We start from the raw sequence: 22436 nt of genomic DNA, 5'->3' as shown, positions 1-22436 counted from the left end.
AGAATATAAATTAAAAATTAAAAATATTATTTAAAATCTAATAGGTACTTACGTATGATTTTTCAAATAAGGCGTTACATTATACATAATCATTGTGAGTATTGTGCATACTCTTTCTTTTTCTTGATTACCAAATGTAATATCTAATAATGGAGCGAGAAGTTGAGCTAGCACATTTTGGGCTGGTATACTGTACTGAGCATTGCTTCCACTGCCACTTCCAACTAAAACATAATATAATATATTAAATGATACATTATATGAATTTTTAATATCTAAAACTAGACATAATGAAAGTTTTACATTGATATCAAAAAAAAAAAAAAATGTTTCTAGAATCATTTGATGAAAATCTTAGGTACCTACGGTTAATAATTTCTGAATTATAACAAAATAAGAACATTTTTAATTTATGTGCGAATGACTATTTTTTAAAAATTTTAACTTTAAATACTAATAAACTATTGATACAACCATTCCAGTAAACTTTTTTTTGTTAAAGGTAGAAGACCTTATTGTGATATAAACAGTGGCGACGAACTAGTATAAAAATGGTCTGGCAAAAATCATTTCAATGAACCACCCACCACCCCTTAAAACTACACCAATAAAGTTGAGGTTAGGTAACATGTCTAACCTAACCTATATAATATTATGATATTCATATACATTTTTATAATTTTACTACCTACCACCAGACACCCACCCCCTAAATTAGGTCTGGCCGTTGCCAGACTTGAATCATGTTCTCGCCGCCACTGGAGATAAATAATTTTAAAAATCTTAGGTATACACAAAAAAGAAAATATTTTTAATTGTTTTGAATATTATAGAATGTAAAAAAAAATTGATTTCAAATGTCTTAAATTATTTGATTTTGAGTTACAATAAAAAGAAAAAATCAAATTTTACCAAAAACTGGCTTTGCATAAAAATTAATCTTTTTCTTGATGCCTTGGAAAACTGCAGGGAGTTCTAATTAGTGATGGGCACAACCGAATAATTTAAATAACCGACTAATAGTTATATTTTACTCCAAAAAACCGACTAATAGTTGGTTACACTTACCATGACCAACTAACAAAAAACCACTTAATGACTAACACTATCAAAAAACGACTAATGACTATTAACTATCGAAAAACGACTAACGACTTATGACTAGTGATAGGCATTACCGAATAATTTGTATAACCGACTAATAGTTATATTATTTTACTCCAAAAAACCGACTAACAGTTGGTTACAAATTTACTATTATCATGGCCAACTAACAACAAACTGCTTAATGACTAACACTAACAAAAAACAATTGATGACTATTAACTATTGAAAAACAACTAACGACTTATAACTTTTAAAAAAACGACTAGGTAACTAACGAAAACCGACTAAATAACTAAAAAGAAATTTTTCAACTTATGATATTACCACCAAAAATAAATATTTATCTTAAAGCTAATAAATAAATGTATTTAATTGTTCATTAGCATAATTAGATATTTTTACAAGAAAAAATATTGTAAGTACTTTTTATAGTAATGAAATTTTATCTTTTATTTAAATAAAACACAAAAATACAATAGCAATATTATGTCTAATTGTCTATGTCTTTTTCTAATTCTGCATTGCGTTTATCAGCATCTAATTTGGATTGATGAACACGCCTCAAATATTCGTGCAAATTAGATGTCCCATGGCCATGTTTATAATGGGTTGAACAAATTAAGCAAACTGCTTCATTTGGGGTGTTTGGCAATTTTTTAAAGTATTTCCAAACGTCTGACGTATTTTTTCTGGACATGATTGTTAAAACTTTAAAATATTGCGGACCACGATATACTGAGTAGTCACTAGTCAACTAGTGAATACTGACTGAGCGATTAGTGATTACTGATTACCAAAATAAATAAAAATGACCAAATAAAATAAAGACGGACGGAATTAACTCATTATTTTCTATAAATAGTTTGGTAAATATTAATAGGCTCTGATAATCTAACATCGTTCTATTTATGTGTTATTTCAGCTGGATTTTATTTTTGGTAGCCTGGTAGGTAATAACTAGTGTTTATTTTCATAAGATGATTGATTATTTATTTTATTCATTAGAAAAATGAAAAATGATTCATTAGTTGGTTTATTATTCGTTAGTTGGTTTATTATTCGTTAGTTGGTTTATTATTCGTTAGTTGGTTTATTATTCGTTAGTTGGTTTATTATTCATTAGTTGGTTTATTATTTTATTATTCGTTAGTTGGTTTTATTCGGTTAATAACCGACTTATTTTCTTATTGTTTACTACCGACTAAGTCGTTAGTCATTAGTTGGTGCTGCCCATCACTAGTTCTAATGTTTAGAAACAATTTAATATCAGAAACCACACTCAAAATTGAAAATATTTTTTTTTTACTACTATTGTTTACACACAAAATACATCATTGTAAAATACATTAATTGTTTATATATTAATTAATAATTAATTTTACCTTTTTCTATATCTTTTTCAGTAATAGAATTTGCTGCAGATAATTCATCTTCTCTTACAGAGACATTTCTTCTTAGCCATGAACTCTGTTCCAAACAAGCTCCAGCTATTTGAGAACAGCTTTCAACCATCTAAAATAATGATAAAAAAAAAAAAATTAACATCATTAAATACAATTTGTACAATAATTTTAATTTTAAAATAATATTAAAGTGTTCTGAAAAAATTGTATGGTTTGTATGAAACACAAATTTTGTAATTAAAGCATTATATAATACTCTTAACAAGTTCTTATCAAAAAGGTTACTGTTTATTGTTCTTTTAAATTTACCTTAGCTGTAATATCTTGGAGATCTTTTTGATCTTTACGATCAGCTAATGGTGCAGGAGCTCTATGTACAAACTGACTTAATACTGATAATAACATAAACTGTGAAGGAGGTGATAATGTTATTCCTTCTTTGAGTAATCCAAGAAGTGATTGCCAGGTTTCTGCTAAGTAATGACCGGGAGCAAGCTGTACATAATGAACAAATAATTCCAAGACACTCACTTCAATACTAATTTGTGTATCTTGTTGGCCAGCCTTAAAACATAATAAACATATCAATAATAACTATATAACAAGTTAGTCACAATTGTAATTACTTGGCTTAATGATGGTTGTTTGACAACTTGGTGAATAGTTTGTATTAATGAATCCAATGGCATTGACTTAATGGAACTCAATAACTGTACTAAAACTAATTGCATTTCTGTGGTTTCAGGTACAATCTAAAAAAAATTCTATTATATTATAATTGTTAAATATTGCTAAGACATTAATTATAATTTATAAGCGTGCCCAGACATTACTGGTAGGGTAGTCATACATTCATACATAGCATATTAACACTAATTTTCCAATAAGTTGTAAAAATTAATTTATGTAATTTATTTTGAACATAATATTCTACTAAGATTATTGCTTAGATACCGTGCCTACCCTGTGCGCATGCTCATAACATTAATCACATTATATATTCGTGATAAATCTTCAGATTATCATAACATTTAAAATACAGGTACATAAATACGATTTTGAAAACAAGAATTATGCAAAATAATGATTATTAGTTTTTTTTTTTTTTAATAAATAAATTGTCTTACAGTTGATGATAAAACAGATGCACGTGATCGTCTTTCCTTCCATACAATTGAAAACGCTGTTAGAAAGCTATTGCCATGGTGTTCTGCTATAGGACTTAATAAATCTAAAAGTTGGCATTTAACTAACCTTGGACATCCAGCCACATTATTTTCACTAAAATAAATTGATTTTAAGTTATTTTATAACTAATAAATAATAATATTACTTAAACATGATAGATATACCTTTGTTTTCCTGTACAAAGTGCTTTCCACAGTAATGAAACACTTGCTACAATTCTAGGCAAAATAGCCAATAAAGATCTTCTTGCTCCTAACTGTGGTTCAGTTTCATCATTAGATGATTGATCTTGGAGCTGTGTAATACAAATTAAATAACATTTATTAATATTAAATATAAAAAAGCAAATTTAATGATGTATTACTCACAGCTAAAAGAGGAGATGGGATAAAGACATGAACAAGATTATTGAATAGCTGAGCTGGAGTATTTGAATTTGCCGTAGAATTATGATCTAAAGGATGGTTAAATGGTTGACCAGTATCAAGGAGACAAAAATGACATAAGACAGTAAGAGCTTCCAGTTGTGTTATTGCATAATCTGCTGGTAATCTGAAATACATATATTTATTGTTATTAGTTATACAACACAGAATAATAAAAAAAAGTAACTAGTCAATTTATTTATATAAAATTGATTAGGTACCTCAAATTAACATTTTTGGTGTTATCAGCATAAACTTCGGCTAATGTTTCAATATTTGCACATAATTGTCGTACAGTCACAGAGACAACATTCACTAGGGCTGGTCCAAGATATGGTAATGAAGATGTGACAAGTGATGTCCAGTTAATATGGGAATGTCTCATTCGAGCAGATGGATGTAAGGCTGCAACTAAGGCAGTAACAAACATTGGTTGCAAAGGAATTGGTCTGCCAGATAAGTAACGAACATCAGTGCCTTCTACATTATCAGCAGCTAAATCTGCATAGGAATCATTTACCACATTGTTACCACGATGACGGCTATTATCAACTTCATGTTCTAATATGATTAGTGATAGCAATAGTCTTAATAATAGAGCTTGGAATGCTTCAGACTCGCGATTCATTCTACCTTCGACAGATCCCTGATCTGTTGGATCATGATTATTAAAAGACAATATTTCTGCAGTGAAACTGGTAGCTTTACATTCAGGGCCGGAATTTTCAAGTACACTACTTAACAAACAGTGCAATGCAACTTTTTGTGCTTTGCATCTTGCAAGTAATTCAGCTAAATAACATGCTAAACCTCGTCCACTATCTCTTACAATACCGCTTAATTCCCAACAAATAAGACTCAGCAGTTCTACACTGGACATTTGTACTTGACGGTTACCAGCAATATCCTCTTGTGTGGTTTTAGATTGTCCTAAATTAGGATAGTAACTTCGTATATAATAAAGACATATGGATATGAGCAATTCTAAATACATGCTACTGCCTCGATTATAAGGTATTCCAGTCATATCAATTTCTCCATGAAATCCTCTACCAAACATTGATTTTCTGTGTCTAGAAAGTAATTTTAATATCTGAGATTTCACAGGAACAGAAGTAGTAGCAGCAGCGCATAAAAGAGCACGGGCATTTGTTTTTAACATGTTTGTTAATGTACAGAAAGCATACAACGTGCGTTGGACATCATATACTCCACAATATAATAGTAGATGAGAGTGTATATTTCTTACATTACCATCTATGTTATACTCAGGTGGAGCCATAGAAATATCTTCTTTGATTGATTCAGACACTTCAGTCAAATCTTCATCATCTTCTTCATCATTTAAAGGTACAATTGTCTCATCTACTACAGCATCTAACACACTATTAAGAACTTCTCGTACAACAGACGTTTCTTCAGACTTTGAAGGGTCAAAATATTCATCAGCAGGCGTTGACTCATCTGTATCAATTTTGATTTGTTCATTTCCACAAAATGAATAGCTTCGAACTAAATCAGTCTCGTTTTCTGTAAAATGGCCATTCATATCAGTTGCAGAAGCAGACGTTCGTATATTGTTACGATATGTCTCGCCATCAGTAACACGAGCAAATATTGTGTCTGATATGGATGATAGGTGTAATAAATCAATTGATGACATCATTGTTGTAGAATTCATAACTGGGTTAGTTTTTATAGAATCAAGGGATGAATAGGATCCAGTTCTTTGTACAGATTTTTGAGTATGTTTACTTTCTGGTTTTCTCTTCGGTGAACGACGTACTGTGTTTTGTACATTTGATTTAAATCGCTTAATTTTATTCAACATATCCATGGAGTATTGAGAACTTTCTTTTTTTTCTTCAGAATAATCTTCATCAAATTCATTATTGTTAGTAACATTAGGATCAACAGAAAATGGATTGACAAAAACAGAAATATTTTGAAGTAAAGACATGTTTTTATGATGAGATTCAGACATTTCAGCTAATGATGGTTCATATCGAGTCATCATTTGACATTTTTTTACAGTAACATAACGGCTAAAAAGGTTTGAAGAATCTTGTTCAGCTAATGTTGTAATAGCAAACACACGTTTACTACGGCTTGGAGCCATTTTTGGTGCTTGTTTACACTTATCTGCTACATGATACATTACATTTCCATCAACTGAACTAATAGCATAAATTTTAGCTGATGGATCATTTGAAGAAGTTTCAGAATAATCATGTGTATCATTATTTTGTGTTGGACTAACTTTTGCATGGAGAACACTTAATCTTGATGTACATGGATCAAGTAGTAACAGTATAAGAGGATCTATTAATCTACTAATATCACCTCTTAATAAAGAGTGTAGAAGCCATCCTTCTGCTTCAACTTTTATTGCATTGCTTTCTCCAAGTTCTAAATTATCTAATGTTTTCAACATTGACCTGTATAAAAAAAATTTGGTATTATATAAATTAAACAATTTAAAAGATACAAATCTTATAAATGTACAGATATGAATTTGTGCCTGTTGAAAATTATCCATATAATATTTTGTTTATGATTTTAAATTTTTAATTGTGGTAACAAAAGATTTTTAAACCATTAAAAATATATTTAGGTACTTAATTAAAACTATATCTATTCTATTTTAAATAAGATTAACTGACAAAATATTTATCTATAGATAGTTTAAATATATAAATACTAACGATAAAATATTGGTGGCTTACTTGTAAAACATGTCTCCAACATTTTGAGAATTTGCGGCAAGTTCTCGACCAACATGCCATAAAAGTGAAAATTTTCTAAATGCACTTAACTTATGAAATTCAGATGCTTTTCTTGATGTTAATTCTTCTCCTATAATAAATAATAATGATAAATTATAAATATAAATGCTTTTACAATTTTAAACATATTCTACATACCAATACAATTTTCTACAATATCACTTGAATGTAAAGAACTCTGCAATAAATAAAGTAGTTCAACACAGCGTACTTGATATAATGGATTTGCTAAATGAAACCAAAGCCAATGTGCAATAACCTAAAGAAATACAATAGATAATTATATTATAGTTTTTTTAGAAATAATAATAAATTAAAGTAGACTCACATGAAAAACATTTGTATGGTATTCAATATAATATAATTGAAAAGGTTTTAATAGTGGTAACAAGACTAGTGAAACAACACCATTTCTTGATTCATTAGATTTACTATGCAATTGTGAGCTTCGACAGAGAGCGACTATATCCACTAATGTTCCAATAGTAACTAGTTGTAGAGAAGGAGCAGTATTTCCCAACCAACAACAACATACAATAATTAATTTCAACCATTCTGGTAGAACATCATTATTTAAGTCTTTTATATCAATTGAAGATACTGATGATGCCATTGAATCAGACAATGGAATTGCTTGAAATGTTGATATGTCTACTAATACTCTACAAGCTAACATAACAGGTTTTGTCCATTCAAGCCCAGCACTGCGTTTATTGTTAAGAATAGTCATGGGGGATATTTCATCAGGACCTTCATATTCATAATTTTCATCAAATGTTTGATTTTGTAAATTAAGCACAGTTTTTAAAAGTTCTTCTAAATTTCTAGCTCGATCCTCAGCGGTTGCTTGAGGTGATTTTACCTTTAAGGCATCCATCAAAACTGATAATCCTTTGGTTTCACCAATGTTTGCTCTTACACCATAAACAAAGGTTACAAAAAATTTTTCATATTGTTTGATACAAGATTTATAAATACTCTGTTGTTCTTTTTGGTTACAATTCTGCATCAAAATAGCCGAATTCAAAGAATCACCATCAAATACTCCACTAGTTGTATCTGAATGTAAATCGATTGATGGGTTATCAGCTATAATTGTTGAATCAGATTGAACACTCGAAGTATCAGATATGGTTCTGAGTTTTGGGGACTGAGCTCTTTTCACACCACTTATTTTAGGTGTATCCACATGTAATTGGACAATTTTTCCGGGCTCAGTAGCTTTTTTAGGCAGCTCAGTAGTTTGATCCAATGAGCTGTATCCTAAATCTGTCTGTGGTATTAATGTTGGTTGAACTTTAGACAGTATTTTTAAGAACAACATTAATGATGTGCTAGCTTGATCTGAAGTCAACATATCACAATTATCTGTTAATGTACTTGCAATATGGATGAATAATTCAAGTAAATGTTCACTAGGAGTTTCAGTAAAAGTTTCAAATGAAATAGCATCCAACAGGAAATCTGTTAGAGAGCATATTTCAACTAGGCTTAAGTCACCACTTCCAACAGGTTTAACAACGCTAGATGTTTCTTCACATGGATCTATTTTAGTTAGTGACTGACAAGCATTAGAAAACATAATACCTGTATATTCCCATAGATATTTAGGCTCCAAGGAACTAAATAATAAATTTGCTGATTTTATCAATTCAGATGATTTATCAATTTTGTTGTCTTTTTGACAACATAAATAAAGAAGTCTAAAAACTTCATACAAAATATCATCTAAAATTACAGGACCAATTTCAGTTTTATCTAATAAAGACACAAGAAGTCTATACGGGCGTAAATCATGTGGCTTACAACCAGTTGCTTCGTGAAGTTTAATTTTTATAGCCTAAAAAATTAAAAATATTAAATAATAATTAAGTTAAAATAAAAAGAAAACTAAAATAAAAAGTAATACCTGTACAAGTAAGTCTCTAGAATACATTTCAAAATATTTAACTGTAGTTAATTCTCTTGCTTTTCTTAATTTTACTAAAGGATGGTCTGAACTTAATAAAGTTAAATTTACTTCATTACCAAGGAGCCAAGCATACAAACGCCTAAAAATAAATTAAATCCATATAGATCATAGTTTATAAATTACAAATATATCAAAATGTAATACCTATTCAATGACATATCTCTACGGAGTATGGTTACTAAAGATGCTGTAATAAGACGAATCATATCACTTTTGGAGAGTTGTGTGCTATGCATAGGGAATCCAACTTGTAATAAATCTAAGCCACTTCTTTGAACCAAAACCATAGAATCTTGTACACATGCACAAATGGCAGTAACCATTGTATCAACATTAGTACCCATTATATGACTCTGATTTTCTATCAATAATTTTCGATCAAACCGTGACAGAATATACAAAATAGCAGGAAGTCGAACAGCTAAATTATTAGCTAAGCATTCCCATAGGTGGCTAAAAAATATCGGAGCACCAACACCAGCACATACATTGTCTAATAGACGATTTGTCCTAGAATAAAAAACATTGTTAAGTTAAACATTCTTACATTTGTTTTTAATTATACCACTTTACCTGTCAAAAAAATCAGAACCTTCTTCTAAACCAAGCAATACTCCGCTTAAAAAACCATTTAATCCTGGTATTAATCTCTCTCCCAAAGGTACAAAATGATTTTCATAAATATTTAAAAGATCTGGTCTAACATTCATAGCAGCATAACCCATTACAGGAAATAAACCTAAAGACAATTTTTATAATAAAATTTAATACTTGAATATTATAACAACAATTTTAAAAATATAATTATTAATATTTTGTTTGCTTATTCAGTATTTTTTATTTGACAAACCTGCACTATAAATAAAAAGGTCTTGGCTTAAACGATTAGTTCCCATACATTTGAATATAATGTCATATGTTTCAAGAGCTTTTAGGTGAACCCCAGAAGGAAGAGCATGGTGCATACATTGTGCTAGGCGTTTACTGATTTTTATGCCCCGTGGTATTACTGGATATCTAGTATAACTTAGTAGCACCTGTATAATAATAAAAAATAGAACATAATTAATTCATAAAAAGTAAATCTAAATATATGTTATTTTGTTGTATAACAATAGTAAAAAGTGGCATTTCAAATTTTTTTTGGCATAATACAGCTATTTAAATTATTTCACTGATTTATTATGGTTAAAAAAAATGATATTGCTTATATTGACCTTTAGCTTTATTGCTACTGTAAGGTTCCTTCAGAAATAACAAATCCAATTTAAACATGTTTTCATTATTTGTGATATGTAAATTTAATATTTACTAAAAAGTTCAAAGTATATGCAACACTATTTTAGTATTTTAATATCAATAGTCACTAAAGTAATGTATAGCTATAGCCTAATTTCTTTAAATAAACAATATTATTATTGATTTCTTGTTAGGCGTGGCACCAAATGCAATATCTAAAAATATCCACATCAAATCAGGAGTTAGTAGGTATGATTATCTTTGGCAGGAGTTTTTTTTACCAAGTAAAAAATATATGTACAATATAAAAAGATAAGTAAAAAAAGGTTACAAATTGGATGAGACTACTAAAAAAATATAAAAACAAAATTTTATTTATTTAGCAAAGTTAATATATGTTTGAAATACAAATAAAAAAGTAAGGAAAATTCCAGTATATGAATATGGTAATTTTATTGTTTCTATATTAAATTAAGTATTGCCAATAAGTTATGTAGAATAAAATGCTGTAGAATATAATATCATAATATAGCATAATAAATGAAATATTAATTTTACAATAATAGTATAGGACTCAACAACAAATATTAGTAAAATAGCTGTACAAAACACAAATATGTAATAATGGAAAATATATTTAATTTGAACAATGATATAATCAAAAGTGGGTCACCAATCACCATGATAATGAAAATCGTGACAGACTCAGTGAATATTAGATATATAGATAAAGAGTCATGTAGTATGTAGATACCAGTAATATACTAGGCACTTGAGTACCTAGTTAAAAATATTAATTATAAATATAATTTATAGAGATAAAATATAAATTAATAATTTTTAAAATACATAGAATGTATTATTTTTTATTCTTATTTAAATATGTAAATATTTCTCTAGCGTAATACCTATTTGGAAAAGTATCATAAATGTAATATTTTGAAAACTAAAAGTTAAGTTTCTGTATTAGAGACCACGTAATAATTAAATAACATTTTTTTCTATTTTATTGAAAGTGAAAAAATTAAAAATGTTATCAATGGATAGAAGAGTGATACATTTATCTCTTGGTATTAATTTATTAATACAATTATTAAGTATGGTTACAGGATATATTTTTTTTTTAATTTACAAAATATCATAACATTTGTAGTCGTGTAACATCCTTTAAACCTAATGAAATATTTAAATATTAAATAAATTCACTTTTAAAATATTTACATGAATAGTTATTTGAGATTTTTATCTAATTTGAAAACTATATTTTTTAACTAAAACATTTATATAAACTAAACAATAACAAATAATCGAATCTAAATATGACTGTGTCATAAATAAAGTAATTACAATAAGACCCGAGTAGTACAGACAGCATATTATAATCCATATAATCTCATAAATAATAACTTGTATAAATTCCCGGAACACAATTAACTAATGAAACAAATTCATTTTATTACTTAGAATCTCCGTTCTTCCTCTAGAGATGATTGCAGCTAAACCAGTGAATACTATTCAAAATCTTTTCAAATTGAAAGTTGAGATCATTAATAAAAAAAATTGTTTTCACTTTGTAATTAAGGTAAAAATTAACTTATCCCTTTTTAGATACTACATAATCCCATTATGCACTGACTGCCTAATAATGTAGATAGTAAGATCTATGTATCAATATGTTTCTGAATAATTGACAATATTATATTATGGACATAATGATATATATCAATGCCAGGCAATATGAAAATCATTATAATATACATACATACATAACATTTATTATTTATTATAATATATGTTTAGTAATTCAATACTTTTACCTTATTTAATTTTCCTAAAGCAGATATTAAATCTGCCCATTCACTAGTGTATTCAAAACTCTTCAATGCTTTATCAACAGCATTAACATACCTGAAAAATAAAAATAAATCTATACAAATGTGTACATTAAAGATCATTAAATATTATACCCAATTTTTAAACTATTTTTATTAATGTTATTAGTTTCAGTTTAAGAACAATTGCAATAATGAAAATAATTATTAGTTCAGCCTTGGAAATGATGGCATATTTCAAACAACAACGCTTAAACAATTTTACTGAAATATTGTTCAAAACATAATAATAATACTTATTATACTGAGTGAAAAATTATGAATAACAATATTATAGGGTCATTCAATTTTATTGACAACATCCAGTAGTTATATGGGAAAAATAAGATTCAAGGCTGAATTATTGATATGTTGTGTTTAGAAAAGTATTAATTTAAAATATTTTTTTTTTTTTTTGATCATAAAAAAATTGATCATGTTAAAAGAAATAAATTTAATTGTTGAGAAAACATATTACTTGCAAATGTCTTACTTATGCATGATATGTGTTTTGTCAAAATTCAAACTTTGAATGCTTTAAAACAAAAATTATGCATATATATTTCTTTTATTTTTCAACTGCTATTGTAAAAATATGATAGGAGCCTTGTCTTAAATTTTCAAATCTTAGATTTAAAAAGAAAAACTTTTATGAATTTCTATCTAAGGTAATTTGAAAATTGCAGTATTTTTTATGTATTAAGTCAATATTTGAACTTCAAATGCTAATAAAAAAAAATCGTGCCAATGTATTTTTATAATTTTTTAATCACTATAAGAATAACTTATGAGGTTAGGTATAGGTTTGTATTAAATTTTCAAGTACTTTAATAGGGCCAAAAAAAATTTATCGACACTTCAAAAAAATTTTTTCAGAAAAATTGAAAATTTCAGTTGTCTTTAAATATCTCAAAAAAAGTCAAAATATTTTGAAAATTAAATCATATAAAGAAAATGCCAATCTAAATAACTGGTAAAATTTTCAAGTATCTACAACTTATACTTTTTGAATAATAACAATTTTTAAAATCGTTTCAGGATAAATCGTTATCGTTACGCTATTTCGTAAAAATTTAAAATTCAAACGCACTTAAAATTTTCCCTATAATGATGTTTTGAGTTTTCTCTATAGCTACTTGAAGGAAAACTAATAGAAAACTTAGTGTTGTATTTTTAATCCTTAGTTATAAACACAAAAAATTTTATGATTTTTCAACTTCAAAATTACTTGCAAATTTTCGCGTTTTCGACAGATTTCGTAAAAATTTGAAATATAAACGCTTATAAAAAAAAATTGTGAATTACGATTTTTAATTTTTTTTAGCTACAATAAGAACAACTCATAAGGAACCTTGTATTAAATTTTCAAGTTTTTTTTGTCGTCCAACATTTTTTTACCGGCACATCAAAAAAAAATTCTCAAAAAAATTGAAAATTTCAGTGGTCTATAAATAACTAAAAAATTTGTGAAAATTATACTGTATATAGATAAAACTAACATAAACATTTGGTGAACATTTCAAGTATTTACAGTGAGTAGTTTTTGAATTACAACCATATAAAAAAATCGATTTGGTCGAAAACTGGTTTTGCGTAAAAATTCCCGTTTTTCTGTCATTTTTTTTTTGTTTTTCTCGATTTTTTGGAAACTGTTAGAAATTTTTTACTTTTGACCTGTATAATGCACCAAGGATATTCACTTTTACATCGGAAACTACCCCCAAAGTTTGAAATTGAAGCATTATTTCGACTAGTTATGCTGTACACAGACACAAAAACAAAAAAAAAAGCACACATCATTGCAAAATTAATAAATTCATCACTTCGTTCAGAATCTAAAATGTATTAGTTTATACAATGAGAAAATTTAAGAGAATTAAGAATATAATTTAGTATTAACTGTTATGATTTTGAACTAAAATTATTTTTAGTCTCTAGGTATAATATCAAGATTAATATCATGATTTTAAACATTGATTACTTTGAATAATTTTTTTTTTTATTAGATAATAAGATTTCAATAACTGGGATAATTATTAGTCTATAAAAATTACAAAATATTAGTCTTAAGACTATGGGGATACATTATGTTTAACAGCAAAGGAAGTTAGTGAAAATATAACATACACATTTTTTTTTACAGAGTTATGCTAAACCTCTTTTGAATAATTATTCAATTGTGGTTTTTAAAATGGTTTCTAAAATTGATCATAATCTATATCATAATAAACAATAGTTTGATAACTTGTTTTTATTTTTTGATAATTTAAGGCACCTTCTGCAAGGTTTTATAGAGTACAATATAAATTATAAAAAATAATACCATATTTTAACAGCTTTCAACAGCTTTAGCTAGAGCTATTTTGTCTAACCATAGAGTATAATATATGGTCTCTATGTGACTAACATCAAAATTAAATCATCATACAGGTAGGGTCCTAGAATCTAGATAGTATACTTTCTTATAATAAATTGATTCACTTTAATATTATATTACAGATAACATAGTTAAATGGATTCTTTTGGACATAAAATTTGATACAATGTGATAGTAAGTTACTAACACATACATCAATGTCAACAATAATATATTTTATTTTTATCCCAAATACTATTTTATTATAAAACATCAATTAAGTTTACTATGTAAGAGGACAGTTATATAATTTAAACAAAATTATACAGTTTATAATTATTTAAGCACTTTTAAGGCTTTCTTACTATTCAGAATTTAGTGAAATCAAACAATTAAGAAATTAACAGACTAGTTTTTCGTCACAATAATATTTATCAAATTACTAGATGAATAATGTTAGATATTATGAAATTTGGATTTTTAATTGCCTAAAATACTACATAATGTTCAATACTATGTATAAAAACAGCATAAGAGTTTCTAAAATTATTACCTGCTTCATGCCACATATAGTCTAATATTAAAAATATTTTATGATTATTCTTAAATTAAAATTAATGTCCAATAAAAAATTAATTAGGTTAGCTTAATTAGTTTTCATATTTTCAGTTGAACATATAATATGACAACCTGAAGTAAGCCACAAAATCAAATTATCTAAATATAACTAATAGATTGTTAATTATTAAGCGTTTATATTTTTTTTTGAAATTAAACAAAAAAAATCGAGCAACTCGCTTCACTGTATAACAGTTCAAGTGTACTTTGTCATTAACTAGGTCACAGTAATGGATGTGTAAAACTTTTAGTTCAATATAAAGTTAATAATAAATCATTGTATACAATGACAAGACGGTTCTGAGAGGAGACCATCAGAACCAGTGGCATCAAACCCTATGTTAAGATCAGGCTATGGACCGACATACTTTGAAAATTTAGGATAGGGCTGCTTCACATTGACCACTCTCCTCTCCACGGTATGCCATCTTTACCCTTATTAAGATATTGGGCCTCTTGAAATATTTTTCCACTACTAGATTTTTAGGGCCACTAGTTTGAAGAAGTTATTAACAGTTAATAGTTAAAAAAGATATTTTACTAAATATTTATATTATTACCTATTAGTAATTTATACTAATATAACTATAAGTAATAACGAGGCTGGCCTAATTTTTGTCAAAAATAAATCATTTATACAAAAAAGTAATTATTATAATATTATATAATATTTGTTTAAATATTTTAAAAATTGTATAGATTAAATAATAATATAATATACGTAGGTTAGATTATTTCTCTTTATATTAGAGATCAGTGGCGTACCCAGTGGGGGGGGGGGGGGCTAAGAGGGCTATAGACCTTAGAATTTTATCAAGATTAAATATTAATTTTCTGCCATAACAATAATTGAATTATTGTAAATAATATTTGCAATAATAAAAAAAGCGGGGAAGTGGATGTCGCTCTGCTGTAAAGTGGTTACAAGTGGGTTACTATAATGGATGGAATTAAATTTGAATCCAATGATATTATATCATTGTAAACGAAAAACGATTCTTAGCGGAAATGGTTTATCTGTCTAGGATATACAGGGTGCGGCAGAGCCGACTGAAGAGTTTTGAAGGGTTATAAAAAAAGAACAGTAAAACTTAGAGAAAAAAACTTGTTTTCATTAAAATAAGTATTGAATCCTATTTTTAAAAATTATATCTCAAAGATGGCGGCTGTCAGCATCAATACACTGTTGTAGACGATCTCTGAAGCTCTCATATGATTTTATGTTGTGATGTTGGAAACTTATCTGCAGCATAGGTTGGAGGAAATGGCTGAAGACCATGATTTAGAGAATGTATGGTTTCAACAAGACGGGGCTACAGCACACACAGCTCGAATTTCACTTGGTGTCTTGCAACAAATGTTCCCTCGGCGGTTAGTCTCTCTAAGAGGAGACATAGGCTGGCCAGCACGGTCTCCAGATTTAAGCATGTGTGCTCTGGGGCTACCTTAAGGATAAGGTTTTCAGACATCGCCCACATACCATAGAAGACCTTAAACAGAAAATCACCGAGGAAATCGAAGCCATACCAGTCGAAACGTGCCGAAAATCATATGAGAGCTTCAGAGATCGTCTACAACAGTGTATTGATGCTGACGGCCGCCATCTTCGAGATATAATTTTCAAACAATAATTTTTAAAAATGGGATTCAATACTTATTTTAATTAAAAAAAGTTTTTTTTCTCTAAGTTTTACTGTTCGTTTTTTATAACCCTTCAAAACTCCTCAGTCGGCTCTGCCGCACCCTGTATTATAGATTATTAAAAATTTTCAAATCTTAGATTTAAAAAGAAAAATTTTTATGAATTTCTAGCATAAAATAACTTGCAAATTTTCGTGATTTTTACGTATGTTGTCAAAATTAAAATTTGAATGCTTATAAAAAAAAATTGTGACTATATAATATTATTTCTTTTATTTTTCAACTGATATTGTAAAAATATGTTAGGAGCCTTATATTTAATTTTTAAATCTTAGATTTAAAAAGTAAAACTTTTATGAATTTCTATCTAAGATAATTTGAACATTGCCGTAATTTATACGTATTTTGTCAAAATTCAATCTTTGAATGATTATAAAAAAAAATTAACTTAAATTAAAATGTAAATTTTTAAATATAGGTAATAAGTAGAAATTAAGCAATTATGTAAGAAATTAATGAAAATTTAATATGTAACGCCGGCTAATAACCATGAAGTTGATGCGACAACCTTTTTAATAATAAAAAAAAAAAAATTGTGACTATGAATTTATTTTATTCTTTAACTGCTATTGTAATAATATATTTAAAACCTTGTATTAAATTTTCAAGATCTTCCACTCAAAAAATAAATTTTTATCAATATTAATTTTAAAAAAACTAATAATAATCAAAAATGGCATATGCCTATGAATAGTAAGTACAACTAAGTCGAAAATTTTTGAAAATTGCATGGTAGATAGAATATACTTATATAAACGTTCGCTGAAAATTTCATGTATCTATGGTAATTTTTTTTAAAGTTACATCAAAAACCAAAATTGATTGTGCGTAAAATTTTCCATTTTCCCCATAATTTTTAGTTTGTTTATCCCGATTATTTAGAAAAAAAAATATATATATGTATTATTTTTTACTTTTGACCCCCCAAAGTACCAACAAGATTCACTTTCTGATCGAACGAGGTACTGAAGTCAAAAATCGAAGCACTTTTACTGCCCCAAAACGTGATAACAGATACAAAAAAAAAAAAATAAAAACACACATCATGGTAAAATCAATACATTCATCGCTCCGCTCAGAATCTAAAATGTATACCTATACAGATAATTGTAAATAGTTAATAGTGTAAATAAAAATAATATTGTATTTGTATTTTTTGTATTTTTTTGTGAGACTTGCTAAGTCTCTAACTAAGTCCCCCCTCCCCCCATACACAATTCCTGGCTACACCACTGTTATTGTATATTGAAATATAATTAGTACACTATAATCTGAATGTCGTAGATGTTTTATTTTAAGTTTAAATGCTAAAAAATAAAGAAATTGATTTTGAATGGCTTTAAGATTCTGAGTTACAACCTTACAACTATGTTATTTGAATAAGGGATGCATATTCTAGTTGGAATCTGACAAATGCAAAATATATATTTTTAAAGCATTAAGATTATTAAAATGTGTACAAGTACGAGTAATAAAATCGAAATTTAGAAAAGCTGTATTAATTATTTTATCAATGTCTAATAAGACATAGTTAAAAATCAAACATAGTTCCTAGGTTGGTAAATGATTTCACTAATTCAATAGAAACATTGTTAAGCTATAAATACAAGATTACTTAATATTAAATGATAATATTTTTCACTTGTTGATATTAAAACACTAACCTTTATAAATAACAACAACTACAGTAGTCTCGATAATCCAAACACATGCTAATCCTAAAGACTAATCCGAATGGGCTTGAGAATTATCTTATCGCCATAATATGTAAATATGTATGTAGTTATAAATAATGTTTTCCGGTACTAAAATTTTACGATTGTGTGGGACAAGGCATACCAATCCATTATAGGAACCAGTGTACAAAAAAAAAAATCAATATTTTAAATAGTTAATTTCATAATTATATTAATATTTTTATATATTTATTGTCTTTTGAAATTAAGAGTTTTTACAAGATTAAAACAAATAAAAATAAGATTTCATAATTTAAATTATAATAAAATTTATGTTTTTTTTTTTAAGCTTTAGGTAATCCGAACAAATCGCTAATCCAAATAACCCCTTTCCTTAATCTCGTTCGAATTATTAAGACCCTACTGTATTTAAATAATTTAAATCTTTTTGTAATTTAATACAATAATAAAAAGAATAATTAAAAAAAATAAATATTTTAGTGTCATCTGCAAGACTGCAAACAATAAGATATTTTAGTGCTTTAAAATCATATATGAATAATGAATATCATTTATAAATAATAGGAATATTGGTGAAAGATAGTCATGATGAGGAATATCTGAAAGAAATGTTTTAATTTAACTAGCTGGATTTTATTAATTAAATAAGAAGTAAGTTATGTAATTAGTGGGTCGTAGAATTCAATTTTTTTAGTTTATGTATAAATAAAAAATGTTCTACACTATCAAACGACTTTTCGAAATCAGTAAAACCATATCCATTTGAAATCTAGCTGAAAAAGATGATAATATTGTGTTTCAATATGGTTAAATTGGTCATAGTAGATATCCTTTTTAAAAACCATGTTAGTGTTACAAAAAAAACTTATTATTATAAGAGAAATTATTTTTGGAAGTATAGAAATGTTTGAAATTAGAATACCCCAAAATTCCAACAAAATCCAACGAGCTACCAGAAATTAAACATTAAGTAGAAAATTAAAGTATTTTTAATAATCCAAAAGGTGTAGTGATGGCAGGCAAATAAAACAACACAAATTATAGTCAAATCAATACATTTCATCCATTGCTCCACTCAGAATCTAAAACTATATGTTTATTAAATAAAAATTACTATAATATGTTGTTTGATGTTTAAAATGTTTACAATTTAACCGGTTTCACTAGTAATTTAATATTTACAATTAGTAAATAAATACATTATCATTTATGTTTCAACCAGTCATATTTGTTTAAGTGATTTCTAGATAGGTATCTATTCTACATATTATATTATATTAACCTAGTTATTATAAATAGGTATGTAATTCATCAGATACATTAAAATTACACACCAATATAGTTGCATTAATTTTGAATTATATTTAATTCATGAAATCTATTAGATTAGATATTAATAATTTAAAACATACACAATACATACATTAGGTAATATAGAATAAATGTATAAAATAAAAATAAAAGGTATATTTAATGTATCTGATTCATTTAACACCTAATTATCATAATTCATAATCCATTAGAACTAGGTACTGTTCATCTCAATATTAGCTTCAATAAATATCAAAATGTATCAATCAAGGTATAGTACTTAACAAAATTCTTAATTTAAAATAAATAAAATATATATAGGTTTGTAGGAAGGTATTATTATTTTAGTAAAACAATTGAGATTAAATTGTTTTATAGCTATAGTTAGCACTATTTTGTTATATAGCCCACCCCAAAAAATTTTTCATTTATACCTACTTTTAGTAGATACATAACGAGGTACATAGGTATAGTTTTATATTTATCCATCTATTATATTGTAGGGTAATTTTATTTTGTTAAATTTTTGTTTTAGTCTAGAAAAATAATCATTGAGATGAGTTTCATTGTCATTTGAGCAATCATATTTGGTTGCTAAGTTTAGCACAATTATTACATACTGTAAGCCACAAATTTTTAATAATGAAAGCTATAAGCTAACATGAATAATGACTGCCATCCAATCTAGTTTCTAATTCATTGAAGATCATGAAATTATTCAAACTCTTAGAATATGTTCAAACAGACAAGAAATAATATTGAAATTGCAAAATTTTGAACAAGTGTATGTTAAAGTGTTGTACTAAAAAATGTATATGTGTAAACATGTTGATACATAGCTTTTCAGTTCTAAACTTCCATTACATTTATAAAAAACTATACTAAACTGTTGCTCGAGATATACACTAATATTAAATGTTGTGAAAAATATCTCTTGTTCAATACTTTCATGATTGAATCAATGTGACATCAAAATAATTAAAATAATGATTCTTTTGAACCAATTTTTAAAGATTCTGACTACCCACTTTTTTTAAAAACTTTATATACAAAGGTAATGAGAAGGCAGATGTTTTCAAAATTTATCGTAATATTTGGGGGATATAATATAATAATACCTTAGAATTTAATTATAAATATTAATATGGATGATAATATTTTGATATGCTACTATATCAAAATAAATAGAATATATAATTGTAATAGATGGGGAGCTATTTAAATAATACAATAAATCCAATAAAAATGTTAACTAAAATGTTATTCATCATATAAGCTTTAATCAAAACTTTAATATAAATAATATAATCTGAATTTAATATTTATTAGTCAGTACTCAGTAATACCCAATGGCGTATTTAGGGGGGGCACCTCGAGGGGCACATAGGACCCTTGTCCGCCCTTCACTCAGCGTAATTTATAATTCATTATAACTGAGAATATTAAAATCTCTTACTGATTAAATGTTTTTTTTTTTATGAAACAAATGTATTTTGGTTATCAATTATGACATTATTTCAAGTTAGGTAGGTAGGTATACTTAATTTATGAAATTGTTTAATTTGAATTTTTTGTTTGTACCCTTTCCTTAAAGTCATTTCTAAATACCCCCAAGACTTATACCTTCCTAGTTGAAAATATATAAAGTTTATACAACATTTAAGAAGTTAACAATATTATTCAAGTTTTAACAAGATCGGGAACAAGATATTACCTACCAAATTGAACTAACAATATAAGATTATAAACAAAAAAATAGGCTTTGTAAGATCCATTAAAACATGGCTATATGGATTAACATTAGTAAATACTTGATAAGTAATTATTTTTTCTACAACAGTAAATATAAATATTTGGCATCACATCTACCTAAATTACATTACTATAAGTTAATTATACTTAATAACCTTGTAAATAGTATAAATCCTATACAAAATTTTAAATATGTGTCAGATACTTTGTTTTGACTTAGCATTCTAATAAAAAAAACTGGAAAATAAAGTTAGGTGCGTGTGATTAAAATATACATTGGAAATAATAATAACATAAGTGAGGAAATTAAATCCAATTCCATATTTAATTTATAGACTACCTACTGTATATTAAACAATTACCTAACAGTTCAACAAATTTTTGTCAAGTTTCAGTTATTTCTACACATTACAAATTGCCAATTTCACAATATTGATGACTGACAATTTCAAGTATCTCAGCTTAGATCAAATAAATGTAAGTTAGTACTAGGTACACATTTATAAAAATCTAAATGACTCATACAGCTGACACTCCAGATTAAAACCATAAAACACCTACCAATATAGTTGGTCAATTAAAGATAAGCAGCTTACTTACATTCGATATTTTGAATCCTTCATGAGATCAAACTCTTCGGTGGCTATTGTCCCCATGGTAACAGCAAATATGTTAATCCGTAAAAAACAACTGGGACTTTGTAAAGCTCTTAACTCGTTATGGATAATTACATAACTACATTGTTGCTATTATTTATTTCGTTGTACTTAACAAATTCAAAAATACGTATTTCAATAGCACGGTATGTAATAATTAATCATAATCAATGAAAACATCTGCTGGTCACTCAATTTACAAACGATAAAAGACAAAACAGTTTGAAATATAATTTTAAACGATTGTTTCTAAAAAATATAATAACAAAATAATACAAATATCAATTTTTTTATTGCACTTTGTCACTATATAGTCAGTACTGTACACTATAGCACTATAATAGTATAATAGCA

At 26.8% G+C, this 22436-nt stretch overlaps 1 protein-coding gene across 6 annotated transcripts in view; it reads right to left on the bottom strand.

The window, feature by feature from the left end:
• The window catches only part of LOC107166099 (protein DOP1 homolog), a 28674-nt gene extending 6259 nt beyond the window's left edge, over nucleotides 1-22415 (bottom strand). For 5 of the 6 annotated variants that reach the window (XM_015514633.2, XM_089219888.1, XM_015514636.2 and 2 more), the window contains exons 1-17: nucleotides 22027-22415; nucleotides 11938-12028; nucleotides 9732-9918; nucleotides 9455-9620; nucleotides 9026-9391; nucleotides 8819-8960; nucleotides 7238-8749; nucleotides 7048-7168; nucleotides 6850-6979; nucleotides 4345-6561; nucleotides 4067-4250; nucleotides 3863-3993; nucleotides 3638-3791; nucleotides 3137-3262; nucleotides 2820-3074; nucleotides 2490-2619; nucleotides 53-224 (exon numbers count right to left, since the gene is read on the bottom strand). In XM_015514633.2, the coding sequence (XP_015370119.2) occupies nucleotides 53-224; nucleotides 2490-2619; nucleotides 2820-3074; nucleotides 3137-3262; nucleotides 3638-3791; nucleotides 3863-3993; nucleotides 4067-4250; nucleotides 4345-6561; nucleotides 6850-6979; nucleotides 7048-7168; nucleotides 7238-8749; nucleotides 8819-8960; nucleotides 9026-9391; nucleotides 9455-9620; nucleotides 9732-9918; nucleotides 11938-12028; nucleotides 22027-22082 (6140 nt within the window). In that variant the 5' untranslated portion in view covers nucleotides 22083-22415. The remainder of the gene's footprint in view (nucleotides 1-52; nucleotides 225-2489; nucleotides 2620-2819; nucleotides 3075-3136; nucleotides 3263-3637; nucleotides 3792-3862; nucleotides 3994-4066; nucleotides 4251-4344; nucleotides 6562-6849; nucleotides 6980-7047; nucleotides 7169-7237; nucleotides 8750-8818; nucleotides 8961-9025; nucleotides 9392-9454; nucleotides 9621-9731; nucleotides 9919-11937; nucleotides 12029-22026) is intronic. The other variant, XM_015514634.2, reaches the window with a different exon arrangement.
• Nucleotides 22416-22436: the final 21 nt, after the last annotated feature.

The sequence above is a fragment of the Diuraphis noxia genome, unplaced genomic scaffold (genome assembly GCF_037042655.1).
Source record: "Diuraphis noxia isolate RWA-SAM2 unplaced genomic scaffold, SU_Dnox_SAM2 contig0002, whole genome shotgun sequence".
In the NCBI taxonomy this organism is placed as follows: domain Eukaryota; kingdom Metazoa; phylum Arthropoda; class Insecta; order Hemiptera; family Aphididae; genus Diuraphis; species Diuraphis noxia.
Note: the sequence above shows the minus strand (reverse complement) of the source record. Positions and strands in the feature narration are given on the sequence as shown.